The 18,409-nt window shown below is 37.2% G+C and overlaps 1 protein-coding gene across 4 annotated transcripts in view; it reads right to left on the reverse strand.

Moving 5' to 3' along the window:
• Positions 1-2,777: 2,777 nt before the first annotated feature.
• The window catches only part of ostm1 (osteoclastogenesis associated transmembrane protein 1), a 53,812-nt gene continuing 38,180 nt past the window's right edge, over positions 2,778-18,409 (reverse strand). For 3 of the 4 annotated variants that reach the window (XM_061886504.1, XM_061886505.1, XM_061886502.1), the window contains 4 exons: positions 16,549-16,646; positions 16,352-16,462; positions 9,337-9,502; positions 3,599-6,183 (listed from right to left, as the gene is read on the reverse strand). In XM_061886504.1, the coding sequence (XP_061742488.1) occupies positions 6,125-6,183; positions 9,337-9,502; positions 16,352-16,462; positions 16,549-16,646 (434 nt within the window). In that variant the 3' untranslated portion in view covers positions 3,599-6,124. Of the gene's footprint in view, positions 3,543-3,598; positions 6,184-9,336; positions 9,503-16,351; positions 16,463-16,548; positions 16,647-18,409 lie in introns of those variants that run through there. The other variant, XM_061886503.1, reaches the window with a different exon arrangement.

Raw genomic sequence — 18,409 nt, forward strand, 5'->3', positions numbered from 1 at the left:
TATTTAAAAGAATGCACTACAAAGACAAGATATTTGATGTTCAAACTCATAAACTTTTTTGTTTTGCAAATAATAAGTACCTTAGAATTTCATGGCTGCAACACGTGCCAAAGTAGTTGGGAAAGGGCATGTTCACTACTGTTTTACATCCCATTTTCTTTTAACGACACTCAATAAACGTTTGGGAACTGAGGAAACTAATTGTTGAAGCGTTGAAAGTGGAATTCTTTACCATTCTTGCTTGATGTACAGCTTAAGTTGTTCAACAGTCCGGGGTCTCGTTGTTGTATTTTACGCTTCATAATGTGCCACACATTTTCGATGGGAGACATGTCTGGACTGCAGCCGGGCCAGGAAAGTACCCGCACTCTTTTACTACGAAGCCACGCTGTTGTAACACGTGGCTTGGCATTGTTTTGCTGAAATAAGCAAGGGGGGGCATGATAACGTTCCTTGGATGACAACATATGTTGCTCCAAAACCTGTATGGACCTTTCAGCATTAATGGTGCCTTCACAGATGTGTAAGTTACCCATGCCTTGGGCACTAATACACCCCCATACCATCACAGATGCTGGCTTTTGAACTTTGCGCCTATAACAATCCGGATGTTTTTTTTCCTCTTTGTTCTGGAGGACACCACGTCCACAGTTTCCAAATATAATTAGAAATGTGGACGCGTCAGACCACAGAACACTTTTCCACTTTGCATCAGTCCATCTTAGAAGCTGGCGGCGTTCCTGAGTGTTGTTGATAAATGGCTTTCACTTTGCATAGTAGAGTTTTAACTTGCACTTACAGATGTAGCAACCAACTGTAGTTACTGACAGTGATTTTATAAAGTGTTCCTGACCCCACGTGGTGATATCCTTTACACACTGATGTCGGTTTTTGATGTAGTACCGCCTGAGGGGTCAAAGTTCCGTAATATCATGGCTTACGAGCAATGATTTCTCCAGATTCTCTGAACCCTTTTATGATTTTACGGACCGTAGATGGTAAAATCCCTAAATTCCTTGCAATAGCTCGTTGAGAAATGTTGTTCTAAAACTGTTCGACAATTTGCTTACAAATTGGTGACCCACACCCAATCCTTGTTTGTGAATTACTTAGCATTTCATGGAAGCTGCTTTTATACCCAATCACGACACCCACCTGTTCCCAATTAGCCTGCACACCTGTGGGATTTTCCAAATAAGTGTTTGGTGAGCATTCCTCAACTTTATCAGTATTTATTGCCACCTTTCCCAACTTCTTTGTCATGTGTTGCTGGCATCAAATTCTAAAGTGAATGATTATTTGCAAAAAAAATAAAGTTTATGAGTTTGAACATCAAATATGTTGTCTTTGTAGCATATTCAACTGAATATGGGTTGAAAATGATTTGCAAGTTATTGTATTCCGTTTATATTTACATCCAACACAATGTCCCAACTCATATGGAAACGGGGTTTGTACAACATTAATATATACATACTATGCAAATATAAAAAAGGTAAGCTTTTAGTTGTTGTTTTTTTAATGTTTTCTTTGTAATTGTTTATTAATCTTTATTTAATTCAAGTTATTACAGTATGTCTCTATATACATATTTATTGTGGTTAATTAATTTTGGCCAAAGGGGGCACATTTCAATTTTTTACACACACTTGTTATTTCATATGTTGACCAGAGGGGGAGCACTATTAAAACCGACACACAGTCATTTGGAAAAATCCTTCCCTGTTAAGACCACCCTCATTTTGCTATATTTCACCACCCGGGGTGCAAATGAGATCTCTATTTTGTTTTTTGTAATGTGCTTGAGGCCGATGACAAACAAATCACGGACCACTGATGGCCCCTGTTCCGCACTTTGGGCAACCCAGCTGTAGAAGCTAACTGTTAATGGCCACCATAGTCTTAGTACCGTAGTGTACTTGTTCATCCTATGGTCACATATGGGACGCGGGTTGTCTTACGTCACCTCCGGAAGTCCTTCTTTAGCTGCCGTCTTGTTTTATCATATATTGCTGCCTTAGCACCTGTCAATGTTTAATTTTGTATGCACATTAAATCCACAAAAAAAAATCCTGACTTTGAAGCAATGTTCACGGACTCTAATATCTGGCCTTCTATTAGATGCAATGGTTTTTCGTATTGGGACCATGGCTTTGGTCCTAACTTCTTCCCCGGTCCTCATATGGAAGGTACTTTTCCTCGTTGATGTCTCAAGAAGGATACAAATACAACACACACACACACACACACACACACACAAAGGGAGAGAAAGAGAGAGAAATGAAGCCTTGTAAACGCAGCGGATCACCCTCAAAATGTAATCAGGTGTTCTTTTGTTCCCCCTTCTGACATTTCCTGAAATGATTTTAATTAATCCGCCCATAACTTTTTGAGTTATGTTTCAAACTAACTAACTAGTTAACAAATGGACCCCCGGCGTGCACATAACCTCATGGCCGGGACAGCTTTCATGACTTACAATTTGTTTAGACAAACAATGATGTCTGACGGATGGAATTCGGTTATGGTTTGAACAAGCATACAGTTACAATATGGTGCATCACCTATTTCCAGTTTCTCAATACAAAAGGTACGAAAAGGACTAGGAAGATGCATATGGAGGGAAATGACTGCCCAAACTCCAAAAACTCATGTTTCACAAACTAAACCAGTGGTTCTCAAATGGGGGTACGCGTACCCCTGGGCGTACTTGAAGGTATGCCAAGGGGTATGTGAGATTTTTTTTAAATATTTTAAAAATAGCAACAATTCAAAAATCATTTATAAATGTATTTATTGAATAATACTCCAGCAAAATATGAATGTAAGTTCATAAACTGTGAAAAGAAATGCAACAATGCAATATTCAGTGTTGACAGCTAGATTTTTTTTGTGGACATGTTCCATAAATATTGATGTTAAATATTTCTTTTTTTGTGAAGAAATGTTTAGAATGAAGTTGATGAATCCAGATGGATCTCTATTACAATCCCCAAAGAGGGCACTTTAAGTTGACGATTACTTCTATGTGGAGAAATCTTTATTTATAATTGAATCACTTATTTATTTTTCAACAAGATTTGAGTTATTTTTATATCTTTTTTTCCAAATAGTTCAATAAAGACCACTACTAATTAGCAATATTTTGCACTGTTATACAATTTAATAAATCAGAAACTGATCACATAGTGCTGTATTTTACTTCTTTATCTCTTTTGTTCAATCAAAAATGCCTTGCTCTGATTAGGGGGTTGTTGAATTAAAAAAAATGTTCACAGGGGGGTATATCACTGAAAAAAGGTTGAGAACCACTGAAATAAACGATGGTTTACAAACTGGAAAAAAAAAAGTTTCGCAAACTGAGAAAAAGGTTTCACAAACACAGGTAAAGGATTCACAAGTAGAAAAAAAAAATTCTTCAAGGAACACAGTTTTTTGTTTCACGCGTTTAGGAGCCGTAATTCGCAGTCTTCAACGACAGGTGGTGCTGCTGAGTCGATTTTCGACACTGACGTCAATGAGAAATAACAGAAGAAGAAATACTGTAAAAGGAATAACAGAAGAAAAAAAATTAAAAGAAGACAGATGATCCAAAAAGGACACTCAAAACATACTTTTATCAACATCTAGACTTAGACAAACTTTATAGATCCACAAGGGGAATTGTTCAGTACAGTAGCTCAGTTTCAAAGGATGGAAAGGGTAAGGATGGAAAGGATAATGCAGATATAAAATACACAAAAAATGTACCATGGTAGCAATATAAAATAACATACCGGTATATGTAATATTTACATATTATATATACTTCACTTCAAGCAGATTCAAATAACTTTGTTTTTCAACAAAATTGGCATCTCTATGTTCAAACTTATCTGAATAACTGTGTGTGATTTTTTTCTGTCGGGTTATGTTAAAGACAAATTGATGTTTTCACCGTTGCCAGCAAATATCGATGACATAAGATATCGAAAAACAGCAGCAATCAACACGGTGGATCGCGGCATCCTGGGAGGAATTCTCATATTGTCTTGATGTTGTCCGGTGGTGGCCATATTGAGCACTTCTAAAGCATGAAATAAATACTCTAAGTTATGTGTAACACGTGTTCAAGCTAGGTTTTCTTTTGTTTTTCATTATTTAAATATGGAGTAATAATTTTGGCAAATTCGTTTTGAATTACCCTATTTCTTGCCACTATGTATGTTATATATTTATATTCCAGTTCATTTTATAATCTATTATTACACCCAAAAATGTGTTTTTTTACTCTTTCAATGTTTACTCTATCGATTTGTATTTGTGTTTTACTTTCTCTTCTGCTTTTAGCCTTATTTTAGTGTTACTGAGATTCAAAGAATGTCTGCTTTTGTCAAACCATCTTTTTATTTTATTCACTTCTTCTATTATTTGTATTGACTTCTGAACATAACACTGTCATGTTATGTTGCCAATAAGACATTTGTAACTTTACAAATGACAGTTACATAGAGACTGGACAATTGTGGTCGTACTTTTGATTTCTGGGGTAGGCCGCAAGATTTCACATCTACAACATTTAGCGCTTGGGATGTGTCTCTGATGCCATACACTTTTAATTTGTTGATTAAGATGGTTAATTGCGGCAAATGCTTTAATTAGATCTATAAACGCTGCAACTGCACACTGTTTACAATCTATTACGTTGGTAATTTCCTCTATTATTTTCAAATAATGCCATCCATATTGGTTATATTTCGTTCCACTTTTATTTTTCCACTATATTCATTTTGTTTGGGAATATACCGGTTTAAAATGATAGGTTACTTTAATAATTTTAATAAACTTTTTTATCATTTCTATATCACTTCCATTACAATCCATTGAGGTCTTAGATTTACATTTATTCACAAATGTGATTTCTGTCTATGGTATCGATCAGATCTGGAATCTTTTCCTCCGGATTTGGTCCAATATTTATGAAGTAGTTATTGAAGTTTTCAACTACCGGTAGTTTGGTTATTTTTAGGTGTGGTATTTTTATATTCTGCTATTTTTGCGGGTTCAATTTCTTAAAAGGCTTTTAAATTCTACTTTGAAAACATCGCACACACATTAAAATTTTCTTTAAATGCTTCTTTTAACTGAACCAAAAATTATGAATAAAATGAATTCTATTTTTAATGAGATTTTGAGGAAATGGAGACGCTCAGAGCTCCCAAGAGGTGACGAGACATTAGTCGCGATTCATAAAGCTAATGTGTAAATATCAGGTCATGAAAATGAATAGAGCCAAACATCAGCTACAAAAAAACAGGCACAAAACACATTATAAGCTTAATGCATCCATAAAAGAGTAATTTTGGCAGAAAGGTAACATCTTCATGCACTTTTTCATTACTGAGTGCTCTCATGACTTATGTCTTGTGGTGTTTTTTTTATTATTTTTTATAACAAACAGCAGTGATGTGCACCCTCTTCATGAAGCAGACACATGTCACCGCTAATGGACATCAAGTACTTCCTTTTTTATGTGGCTCTCTTCTGGACATGCATTACAGACATAAAACCCATTTCTCGATCCATAACTGCAGCACACACAAGCATTCATTCATGTGCGTGCGCACGCACGCACACACACACACACACACACAATGATGTGGGATCTTTGTGCAGCAACATGTGTAACTATGTAATTACTAGTCACATACTAGGAAATAACAATCCTGCCTTTTAGAAATCAAGTTAAAATGAGCCACCTGCATAATAAATTTATTCAATTTTCTATTAAATATGTGTAGAATGTGTATAAATGTAATAACAGCGCACTAACATTGATAAGGGGGGGAAAAATGTAATTTAATGGTGACGCCTGGTTACAACTGCAATAAAAAGTCTTAGGCTATATGGACAAATGAAATGTACAGTGTGCGGTTTTTAGATAATCTATATATTAAATATATGAAGGGGAAAAATGACCTCAAGTCAAGACAGGATGTGAAATGAAAATTCCAGGAAGTTAATGTGCATCCTTTAAATACTGACAGGTAAAGGCAGCCTGTGGAAAAACAAGCTGCTGTTGGCCAGAGGAGCGTCAAACCTGCAAAATGTACAAAATGATGGATTTTCCTCCCGTTGGCTTCAATCAGCTCTGCTTGTCCTGGACGTTCACCAGACTGGAGGAGTAGGACTTCGCCCTCTTGGCTGAAAATGGAAATAATTTATTACACTGTGTGAGTGCAGTTCTCTAAAGTCATTCAAAATGATATATGAGATCAGATGAGACTATGGATGTAACAATATGCAAATTTCCCATCATGACCAGAATGATCGCTGTTATCATTATCATAGCAGTATTATTGAATTGGATCAAAAAGTACAGTACTTATACATACACTGAAATATTTTCACCAAGTTATTTTTTTAAACAAGAAAAATACTAACTAGACACACTGTTATAAATTTACCATTTTGCATGATTTGTGTTGCTTATGCTTGACTGATAGTGTTTTATTCTCAGTAGTTTTAATGGCTAAGCTTTTTTTTGTTTAAAATATGGGTTTGTACTGTAGCACTGTGAGGTTTTTTTTAAAAAAGAAAAGTGCATTACAATTAAAATCTGTTATTATTTATTATTTTTTGTCATGCTTACTCTGTTTAGTGGTCCTTAAACGCATCGGAAAAACACCCCAGTCTCGTATTTCTCCATCTATAGAACGATCACTCTGTTCTAAGAGAGTACAGCTTGTAGGTTCAAGAGCAAAATTGATTATCTTCGTTGTGCAGACAGTAATGTGTTTGTATAAGTTTAGATTAGGGTATGTCCTTCCTAATGGGAAAAGATGTTAATGTCTCCTGTTTTCATGTTCGCATTTTTAGCAAGTGAGCTAGCGCCAGTCAGTCCGTGAGCTTATCAAAGTGCAGTTATCAATCACGGGGTTTCCATGGTTCTGATTTGAAACACGAATTGTACCGCAGTTATCATTAATACAGTTACATCCTAGGCCTGGACGATGAAACAATATCAATATATATCTTGATAAACACGTAAGTTATATCAATAAAATGTGTTCGATAAAAGGTTATTTTTTTTTTTTTTTTTGGAAGAAACCAGAAATTGCGAGGCAAGGTTGGTTGCATAAACAAAGGCACTCGCTCTCTGGTAACCGAGCAACGCAGGAAGTGATCACTGATCAGTAGGACTGACATGCTAACAGCCAATCAGGTAAAAGTATCAACGATGAACAAACCCCGTTTCCATATGAGTTGGGAAATTGTGTAAGATGTAAATAATAACGGAATACAATGATTTGCAAATCATTTTAAACTCATATTCAGTAGAATATGCTAAAAAGTCAACATATTTGATGTTCAAACTGATAAACATTTTTTTTTGCAAATAATCATTGACTAAAGAATTTGATGCCCGCAACACGTGACAAAGAAGTTGGGAAAGATGGCAATAAATACTGATAAAGTTGAGGAATGCTAATCAAACACTTATTTGGAACATCCCTCAGGTGTGCAGGCTCATTGGTAACAGGTGGGTGCCATGATTGGGTATAAAAACAGCTTCCCAAAAAATGCTCAGTCTTTCACAAGAAAGGATGGGGAGAGGTACACCGCTTTGTCCACAACTGCTTGAGCAAATACTCAAACAGTTTAAGAACAACGCTTCTCAAAGTGCAATTGCAAGAAGTTTAGGGATTTCAAAATCTACGGTCCATAATATCATCAAAAGGTTCAGATAATTTGGAGAAATCACTCCACGTAAGCGGCATGGCCGGAATCCAACATTGAATGACCGTGACCTTCGATCCCTCAGACGGCACTTTATCAAAAACCGAAATCAATCTCTAAACGATATCATCACATGGGCTCAGGAACACTTCAGAAAACCACTGTGACTAAATGCAGTTTGTCGCTACATCTGTAAGTGCAAGTTAAAGCTCTACTACGCAAAGCGAAAGCCATTTATCAACAACATCCAGAAACGTCGCCGGCTTCTCTGGGCCCGACATCATCTAAGATGGACATTTGCAAAGTGGAAAAGTGTTGTGTGGTCTGACGAGTCCACATTTAAAATTGTTTTTGGAAATATTCGACATGACCAAAGGGGAAGCGAAGTTGAAAAGCCAGCATCTGTGATGGTATGGGGGTGCATGAGTGCCCATGGCATGGGTAACTTACACATCTGTGAAGGAATCAATAATGCTGAAAGGTACAAACAGGTTTTGGGAACAACATATGCTGCCATCTAAGCGCTGTCTTTTCCATGGACGCCGCTGCTTATTTCAGCAAGACAGTGCCAAGCCACATTCAGCACGTGTTACAACAGCGTGACTTCGTAAAAAAAGAGTGCAGGTACTTTCCTGGCCCGCCTGCAGTCCAGACCTGTCACCCATCGAAAAATGTGTGGTGCATTTTGAAGCGTAAAATACGACAGCGGAGACTTCGGACTGTTGAACGACTGAAGCGCTACATAAAACAAGAAGGGGAAAGAATTTCACTTTCAAAGCTTGAACAATTAGTTTCCTCAGTTCCCAAACGTTTATTGAGTGTTGTTAAAAGAAAAGGTGATGTAACACAGTGGTGAACATGCCCATTCCCAACTACTTTGGCACGTGTTGCAGCCATGAAATTCTAAGTTAATTATTATTTGCAAAAAAAATATTAAGTTAATGAGTTTGAACATCAAATATATTGTCTTTGTTGTGGATTCAATTGAATATGGGTTGAAAAGGATTTGCAAATCATTGTATTCCGTTTATATTTTCATCTAACACAATTTCCCAACTCACATGGAAACAGGGTTTGTAGTTTGGGTGCGCAATCTTGTTGTGTCGCGGTTGATTCTTTGCATGGAGTGAGAAGAGTAAGTAAAAATGAATGCTGCAGAGAGAAAACATTTTTTTGATAAAACAGAAAAATTCACCTCCACAGTACGGCAGGTTTTGGTTAGTTTTTTTAAACGGAACGGAGTCAGACCAAAGTGTTACATTTTTTACAATAGTTGATGCTCAAATGTTACTTAAAGTCTTTTATGATGAACACATTATTTCTATTTGCTACGTGAACATTTATTTTTTAACATAATTTTTGAACAGTAACCCAGAATGGATTGTGTCTGACCTTAAATGTGCAACATTTGACCAAAAAAAAAGGTTCCCTCATGTGCTTAATCCTTTTATGATTTTTGCAGGGGTCAGCCTTCACCCCTCCTCTTCCATCCCAAACCAAAACTCCACGATCACAGTCAGTAAAGGTGCCCCCCCCCCCTACGAGCCCACAAAGAGCCCTCAAAACCCTGTCAAAATATCTTGGTGTGACAATGGGGGAATTAAGCTGGTTACTCACGGTGTATGAGCTTGCGTTTCTTTTGTTCTGAGTGAAGGAAGCTGCTCAAGTAGAAGATGATGGGCAGAAAGAGCATGAAGCTGGACACGGCGATGACAGGCACCGTCTCCTCCCGGGGGAAGGAACAATTGAAATTCTTACTCCACAGTCTGCGGGTCATGTTCATCTGAGAAGGAGGCAAAGTGCCAACATAAGCTTTTCGGCTCAGATGACCACAATTATGACACAATATTGCTATTAAGTCGACCCATCTTGGGTTTTCCAGAATCGGAAAGCGTCGATTTGCTGTTTTCTGCAGGGGCTTTCCGCATTTGCTGACAAGTCGCTGCACAATTCAATGAATGTAATGTAATGCTGTTGTCGGCGTCACTCAAATGTGCAACAAACAGGAAAATTGAGCCAAGACTTCAGAAAATGTTAATCACATTCAAATCCTAAAGCTAAAAAAAAAAAACACCTTTGTGTCGTTGATTGCTTGGCTTGTCACGACTTTCTCTAGTTATTATTCGACAAAACTGGTCAACGAGGTTGTAATAGTATTCGATTTGATATTACAACAATCAACTTAAAATAGCAGGAGAGGTTATTCAATGTATTTTGGACTGTAAAGCTAACCATTCATTTTGGACGGGCCATTCATATTTCAGCTAGTGTACAAAATACAAATTTACCACAGTAAATGTACATGTGTTACACCTAGGACTGTCAAAATCAATAAATTAACACAGCTGATTAATTACAAATAATTATTGCATTAATCATGTACATCCTTACCTTAATCATGCAATTTATTTTGGCCGTGCAAGGTCTATTATCATAACCACTCTACAGGAGGGGAGACTCAGACTGGCAAATTGCACTCCAAAATACAGCCTAAAAGGCCTTTAGATTGCGATCTGAATACTTTCGGCTATTTTCAGAGATTGACATCACAGTAGTAACGTTTCTGCACTCTGACAATGTTATCTGATCAGTCATACTGGAAATACACAAACATTGGAAAGAGATGTGCTGTTTATCATTCACAATCCCTATGTAAACAAAAACACATATGCCTTGCTTTTTTAATGCATTTGAAATCATAAATAAATAGCCAACAATTGATTCGACAGACCGAGGGTCCTCTGTTGCGCCCATTAAACTCTCTCTAAAAACATCCAGAAACTGCCAACAATAATCCATTTACATGTTGTGAAATGAAAATTAACCAAATATGAGTGATATTGTTATTGTGATATGGGGGCGGTATAGCTCGGTTGGTAGAGCGGCCTCACAACTTGAGGGTAGCAGGTTCGATCCTCGCTTCGGCCATCTTTGTCACCGCCGTTGTGTCCTCGGGCAAGACACTTTACCCACCTGCTCCCAATGCCACCCACACTGGTTTAAATGTAAAAAAAATTATATTGTGTTTCACTATGTAAAAGCGCTTTGAGTCACTAGAGAAAAAGCGCTATATAAATATAATTCACTTCACTTCATTTATTATAAGCACCAATGCAGAGAAACTATTTTATTGATAGCAGTAAGCTAATGCTAGCTTACGCTGCTATTGTTGACACACTGAGCCAACGGCTGCTTCTGCTTTGTCTCAAATTTGCTACAAGTAACTTCTCGATTATGATTCATGCAGCTTTCACCTGGTAGAAGACACATGCGGCAATGGTCTGACAAGGCCGGTGGACTTTTACATCCCCCGAGATGGCGAAATAGACCCCACAAGACGCTTCCTGCAGAAACTTTTTTTAACCCTTCGTCAGGATTGCGATTGAATCTTCATTTAAACGGAATTGTGTGAGTGTCCCGTCAGTTGGCCTCCCAGCGAGAGTGGAAATATTACAGTAACTGTTTGTTTTATTATGGTTTGTTATGGTTAGTTTTAGAGGTGGGGGAAATATATATATTTTTAGATGCGTCGCAATTCGGACATGGACAATTATAAAATTGTTTAGTTAACATCAATAATCGATTTATTTATTGTAAATAAAATAATGCATACAGTTCTAAAATTTGGCTGACTGCAGCGAGCCACATTACCGAGATATCCGACCAGCCTCTTAATCACAGAGCACTTCTGTTCCAGTTCTATATATGTTTCATTAACTTAACAAATGTGATGGGAATTATTCAACTGTTTCTCATTAACATAGCACTGTTTTTAAAGGTTACAAGTGATAAACGCTTACTTAGTGAAACGAAAAGTTAAAGTACCACTGATAGTCAAACACACACTTGGTGTGGTAAAGATACCCTCTGCATTTGACCCATCCCCTTGTTCCACCCCTTGGGAGGTGAGGAGAGCAGTGAGCAGCAGCGGTGGCCGCGCTCGGGAATCTTTTTGGTGATTTAACCCCCAATTCCAACTCTTGATGCTGAGTGCCAAGCAGGGAAGTAATGGGTACCATTTTTATAGTCTTTGGTATGACTCAGCCGGGGATTAAACTCACGACCTACCGAACTCGAGGCGGACACTCTAACCACAAGGCCATTGAAGAAATGTAGAAATGCGTTAATATACATAAATTAAAGATGCATCAATAATCGATTTTCAATCAAATTATAGCTCCTGGGTCGTAATAGAATTCGATTCAAGAACTCCTTCATTCCGCACGGCATCCAGCTGTATAATCAAAGCCATACAGCAATAGATGATGTCTATTACCTGAAACCTTCTATGTTAGCTACTTCTCTTTGTTTATGTCTATTTTCTGCTGGATCGACTCTCTATTTTATGCTGCTGCTGTTACATATACTGTAATATTGTACAAAGTAATTGTTATATATTGTACTAATAATATATCAGTATATATTCTATACTGTACATATATTATGTAGATATTACATATACATGTTATATTGCTTTTAGTCTATTTTATACCTGCATTCTCCTTTCCATCTTTTCCATCATTTGTAACTGAGCTACTGTGTGGAACAATTTACCTTGTGGATCATTAAAGGCCTACTGAAACCCACTACTACCCACCCCGCAGTCTGATAGTTTATATTTTAATGATAAAATATTAACATTGCAACACATGCCAATACGGCCTTTTTAGTTTACTAAATTGCAATTTTAAATTTTCTGGGACTTTTTTCTTGAAAACGTTGCGTAATGATGATGTGTACGTGTGACGTCACGGGCTGTTATGAATATGAGCGCTGCGTACACACACACAGCTAAAAGTCGTCTGCTTTAACGGCATAATTACACAGTATTTTGGACATCTGTGTTGCTGAATCTTTTGCAACTTGTTCAATTAATATTGGAGAAGTCAAAGTAAAAAGACGGAGTTGGGAAGCTTTAGCCTTTAGCCACACAAACACACGGTGATTCCTTGTTTAAAATCCACCGAGGTGAAACTTTAGTATGGATCACAGCGGACATAGATCCCGACTACATGTCAACCAGCAGGTTTCGGTGAGAAAATTGTGGTTAAAAAGTCGCCTCTTACCGGATATCAGCTGAGCTTGTGCCATCCATACAGCTGCCGTCTACTTCCCCTGAGACACTGCGCGCCAACACCCGGCCGTGGACGTACACTTCCGACTATTAGGAACACTAGCAACACAATAGAAAGATAACAGATTTCCCAGAATTATCCTAGTAAATGTCTCTAAAAACATGAATCCGTCTCAATACAACGTGATTGCAATCGCGGTTTTTTTTTTTAACTTGTTTTTCTTTTTTTCCTAGTCCGTCGCTATCAATATCCTCAAACACAAATCTTTCATCCTCGCTCAAATTAATGGGGAAATTGTCGTTTTCTCGGTCTAAATAGCAGTTTTTGTTGGAGGCTCCCATTAAAACCAATGTCAATATATGAGGAGCCCTCAACATGTGACGTCATCGTCTGCGACTTCCGGTAGAGGCAGGGAGGGCTTTTCTCCAGCTGCGAACTTTATTGTGGATGTTGTCTACTAAATCCTTTCAGCAAAAATATGGCAATATCGCGAAATGATCAAGTATGACACAGAATGGACCTGCTTTCCCTGTTTAAATAAGAAAATCTCATTTCATTAGGCCTTTAAAGTTTGTCTAAGTCTAAATGTCTAAGTCTAAGAATCATGAAATGCGCAAAGATTCCCACTTCTAGTTAGTTTGAATGTTTAGCACCTAGCAATGCTGCGGATGCGAGTGTCACAATGAAACTGCATCAATCACTCGGCTTGTAAAACTTATTGCCCATCCTCTTTGTGTTCTGGCTCAAAAATATAAGGTCATGGATATTTTTTTTCAAAAAGCAATAGTTGCTGGCTCTCACATAGTCATTGTTGTTGATAGGGAAGGGATGACGTGACTGGCTTCCTAAATATATCTAATAATGGTTTCAGGAATCTTTGTGAGACTGATAATATTTTGATCATAGCTAAATATCCCATACTTTGGAAGTCTTTTGGTGTCATAAATCAGACATATATTATAATAGCTTCAATGGAGAGGCCACTTGGTTTTCCACTCTATTGGCACTTGAATGAACGGTCAAAAGACACGCATGTCACTGCAGGGCACCATGACTGCCACTAAGTTTGAGCTGATGCTATTTGTTTGTGGCATTTCTCCATGGCTTTCCCCACAACCTGGAAAGCAGACAAGTATGGTAGGTGAAGGTTCGCTATCAACACTGGAGACTGAGAACTTCAGTGTCTTGTCTTGTGCGAGGTAAACACACCATTTAATGAACACACAGAAGCTAATACAAATAACAGAAAAAATTAACAAAAATAAAAGAGATGGTACCGTTTGACAAAAACAGTCTAATTTTGAATCGCAGTAAAACTAAAATAGTGCAATTGGGTAACAGAAGAAGATCAAGTCAAACACAAACACAAATACAAATAGACGGACATTGAATGAGTAAAAGAAACCAAATGTAGGGTGTAATAATGGATAAGAAAATGAACTGGAAATTTTAATGAAAAATACACAACATGAAGTGGCAAGATGTATGTCTATAATGCATTAAGCAAAATATGTTCAGGACCAAAAAACAATCAATTTTCTTGAGGGGTGCAACAATACACATATTTGTATTGAACCGTTTGATACATGGTCTCGGTATGGTTGATCAACTTTTCACGGTACGCTCTGCGCTGAAATCTTAGTGGATCTGCGCTCGACTATGCCACATAGATCTACTAAGCTGTGCCTCCCACATTCATTTAGACCAAAACAAGCTGCTGTGTCAGTAGCTACATGCAAAGCTATAGCTTCTATAGCTCGTTGCAACATGGCTAAGGCCTCAAATATAACTGAAATCCAAGGTCCTCCAACATCAGTCAGATCTGGTGGGTGGAACTACTTTGGCTAATCCATTATTATTATTTTTATTATTGTTAATCCGGCTCGCCGGCCTGCAAGACAAGTTTGCTAAATAAAAAAAATAGCTGCATTATTTTAGTGAAAGAAACTGCTGTTCTAAATGTGTCCACTTGATGCTGAATTAGCACTTCAAGTGTAACCCAAGTCACATATGGATCTGGATTGCCTGCTGCGACTCCAATAAGCGCAGGTGTAAGCAATCAGATGCTCCTGTTGGGGCTGGAAACAGATGGCGCAGTTTCAAAACCTCAAGTCAACTTTATCATCATCTAGAATTCCATGCAGCGCTCGCAATTGGTTGAATGCACAATGTGCACCCTGAACTCCATTGTAAAAATGTGTGTTTCTACATTTGTTGTGGTTGTTCTATTTTATTTTATGATTAAATGGAGCGCCCCCAACGACCCCAAAGGGAATAAGCGGGAGGAAAAGGATGGATGGATGTAATATGTTCACATTGGTTAATTTTGTAGTTAAGTTACTTTGATTTTGGCTATGGTGTCACCCTGATAATTGTTTTGTTTATATTATAATTGTAATATTTGAATGATGATAAATTAATGTCTTGTGCAAGTTGTGAATGTCACTAATGTGGCGGTTTTAGGAAACACTTGATTGATTTTCCAAACGTTTTTAATGGTGAACTGATAAACAGGAAGTGCTTAAATTTTATGGCTTTGTAAAAACATTGAGACGATATCTAAGTTAATTGCGCTCTTCATGGTGTTTTTGAAAATGCACACATTTCTTCCTCAGAATTTTTAACTAAAAAAGTGTTTTGCCAAGAGGATTATTTGTAATATGCACATTTTCAGAATGTGCTTGTTCTATTTTTAGCCAAAGTAAGACAAAGAAAATATACTGAATTTGACTTTATTTAAAAATTTTAATGACAAGGTTTTACCATTCTGGCCCACATGAAAAAAGGTTGTCCTCCGTGCAGCCCCTGAGCTAAAATGAGTTTGCCACTCCTGGTTTGGAGAAAAATATGCCCTAAATCTTAGTTTTTATCGTTTACTCTGTATACCAAAACCATAACTACTCTGTTCATCAACGACGTCCAACTTAAACTTAGGAACACAAATTAAGTTGAGTTGAGTTCATGAAAGTTTTACTGCACATAACCATTACCAACTGTGCCCCTGTTTTTTTTTTTGCTGTAGGTAGAGAAAATGAACAACATTATTGGAGTGAGCCAAAGAAAATGCCAACTAAAATAAATACATACACATGGGGTGCGGGACCCCTAGAGGTAGTTGCAGGGTGGCCCCAGCTAAGTGACAGATAGTTAATAGTATAGGAGCATTTGTACATTCAGTTACACTAACATTGATGTTATACATGTGGGCCTAAAGATATAAATGCTGCTAAATGTAATTTCGCCGTGTAGCTTGCTATAATTATCTGGGAATAGCTTGATTTTTAGCTTAGCTACATTTAATCGGGAAAATAGCTTACTATATATTCTAAATAGCTTGGCCATCACTGTATTTAATTGAGACAAATAGTCTATTAGAGGTTAGGCCAATAGTATTGAATTGCCTCCTTTTAGCTGCGAGACATACTGTTAATAATTGATTTAAAACAGATGTGTATTTACCACGGGAAATGCAGATGTAAGTATTTTGATGAATTTTGGTGCACTCAAAACACACAAACGAAAAACCTACTTTTTACCACATTCTTTGGCATACGTACCCCGTCTTCAATGTCGATACACAAAGTCTGATTGCTCTCCATGCCGCTGTATAGAGCATTGAGGTTCTTGTAGGCGCTCTTACAGTTTGTACAAAGTTCTGTGTGGTTCCCCTGAGGAGACATTGCACGTAAAAGGTCCACACTCTCAGCCTCCAATTATCAATCTGCGAAAGGGATGCAAACCCTTTGTAACATACCAGTTGGTAACTCTCAAAGCAGCTGAGTGTTTGGTTGAGGGTGGACATGAAGTATAGCGTGTCATTGGTTAGGCTCTGGAATCCATCCATTATACAGCCTGCAGGAAATAAACACCAGTTTGAGTGAGTACTCAGAAGTAGCATCATCTTGCATACAAAAGTAGTTTTCAAAGGTTATCTGAAGCCATGTCCTACATTGAGCAGGTTTAGGAATACTTAAAGAGGCAAACTAAAATAGCCGAAGCAAAAGTGGCAGTAAGGGTCGTAAGAGTGGTATTAGGGATGTAACGATATGATAATGTCATATCAGTTATTGTCATCAAATTATCACGTTGTCATTATCACAGTATTGTTGAATGTTCTCAAAATATTTTATTTAAAAAAATAAATAAAATGAATGAATTGCCACACAATATACTTTTTTGGCAGAAGAAATATGTTATATAAGAATATTGTTCAAACTACTTAATAGCAAAAGGTATTTATATTTAAGTGTTTAAATATGTTTATCTTCTTCTGTTTTAATCTGTAAAAGTTTTAGTAGGGTTGGGTGCGCCACGTCCGTTCATGGGACTTCACGCAAATTCACTTCCTGTTGACATATTGCTTCGACGCTGTAGGTTCAATGTGCACAATTTAATATCTTAGGTGCTCAGACAAAAATGTTTCAATGCAAGTTAAGATTCGGGTATGGGGGTAAGTCGTTTTGTTTAACGGCGAAAGACTTTAATCTATCTTGTTTTCATAATAGCACTTCAAGGTGCCGTTTGCAACTTCCTTACAATAACATTTTTCAATGCAAAAAAAAAAAAAAAACAAGAACTTCACTGGTTAGCTTATGTTACCATTAGTGGTTTAACAGAACACATTTGTTTGACAATTCTCTATATTTTTCACAATTCCACAGTTTATGCCATCATTTAAATGATTGTTTTTTGCGGCAGTCACTCACCCAGTCTCGTCCACACATCCAAAAACTGTCCAAGAGAAGCAACGAAAAATGTATAGTTATGTTGGTGCTATGATAGAATACACATTTAAAGACAGCTAGCACTAGCTATTCTAATTGATATTAGGTACGTAATTACGTCATTACCAGGCATGTGATTTGACCACAATGAAAAAGACTGAAAACATTTCCGGGGATCTGGGGGACGAAGGCCCCCAGCCAGGCCAAAGTCGCCCCCCGAAGCTCCTGGTTTTTCACCAATTTAACATGGTAAAATTAACAAAGACAGCACCATTTGAAGACAATATTTTAGTGTTTAAAGACATGAAAACATCATTAATAGAACATACATACCCCAATGATCCTAATGAATCACTGTATATGGTTCAGTCCCAACAGTATTTAGTCACTAATATTTACATTTTGTGTTCATTTCACATCCACAGGTGTCACATTGATCAGTGTTATTATCTACAGTTTATTTACAGTATTACCACATTACTTCGGTTCACTTCACACATTTACTTGCTCGGAGAGCCCTAACATGAGCTTTCCGTGCAAATTTCTGAGCAGCCTGCATTTTCCTTTTGGTCTCTGCTTTTGTAGCTTCTTTTTTGGATTTCACTGCCAACTTCTGCCTCTAGTATTCTATGCAAATTTATTTCAAATAAATTATTAACTGGAATCAATAATGCGACTCTTTGAATTTCTGTAATTTCATAATATATTTTCACGTGGCTTTTTGTTTTTAGAAAAACCCATTTATATTTCGCTAAGCAATAATTGGTTAATATTTAAAACAAACATGCGTATTTTGCAAGCAAATATTTTTTAGCTTACCTTATTATTAATTACCCTGTGTGCAACTGAAGTGGGTTGTTTGGGTGGATCTTTCCTCTCGGTGTCTATGGC

This window comes from Nerophis ophidion, linkage group LG24 (genome assembly GCF_033978795.1).
Source record: "Nerophis ophidion isolate RoL-2023_Sa linkage group LG24, RoL_Noph_v1.0, whole genome shotgun sequence".
In the NCBI taxonomy this organism is placed as follows: Eukaryota; Metazoa; Chordata; class Actinopteri; order Syngnathiformes; family Syngnathidae; genus Nerophis; species Nerophis ophidion.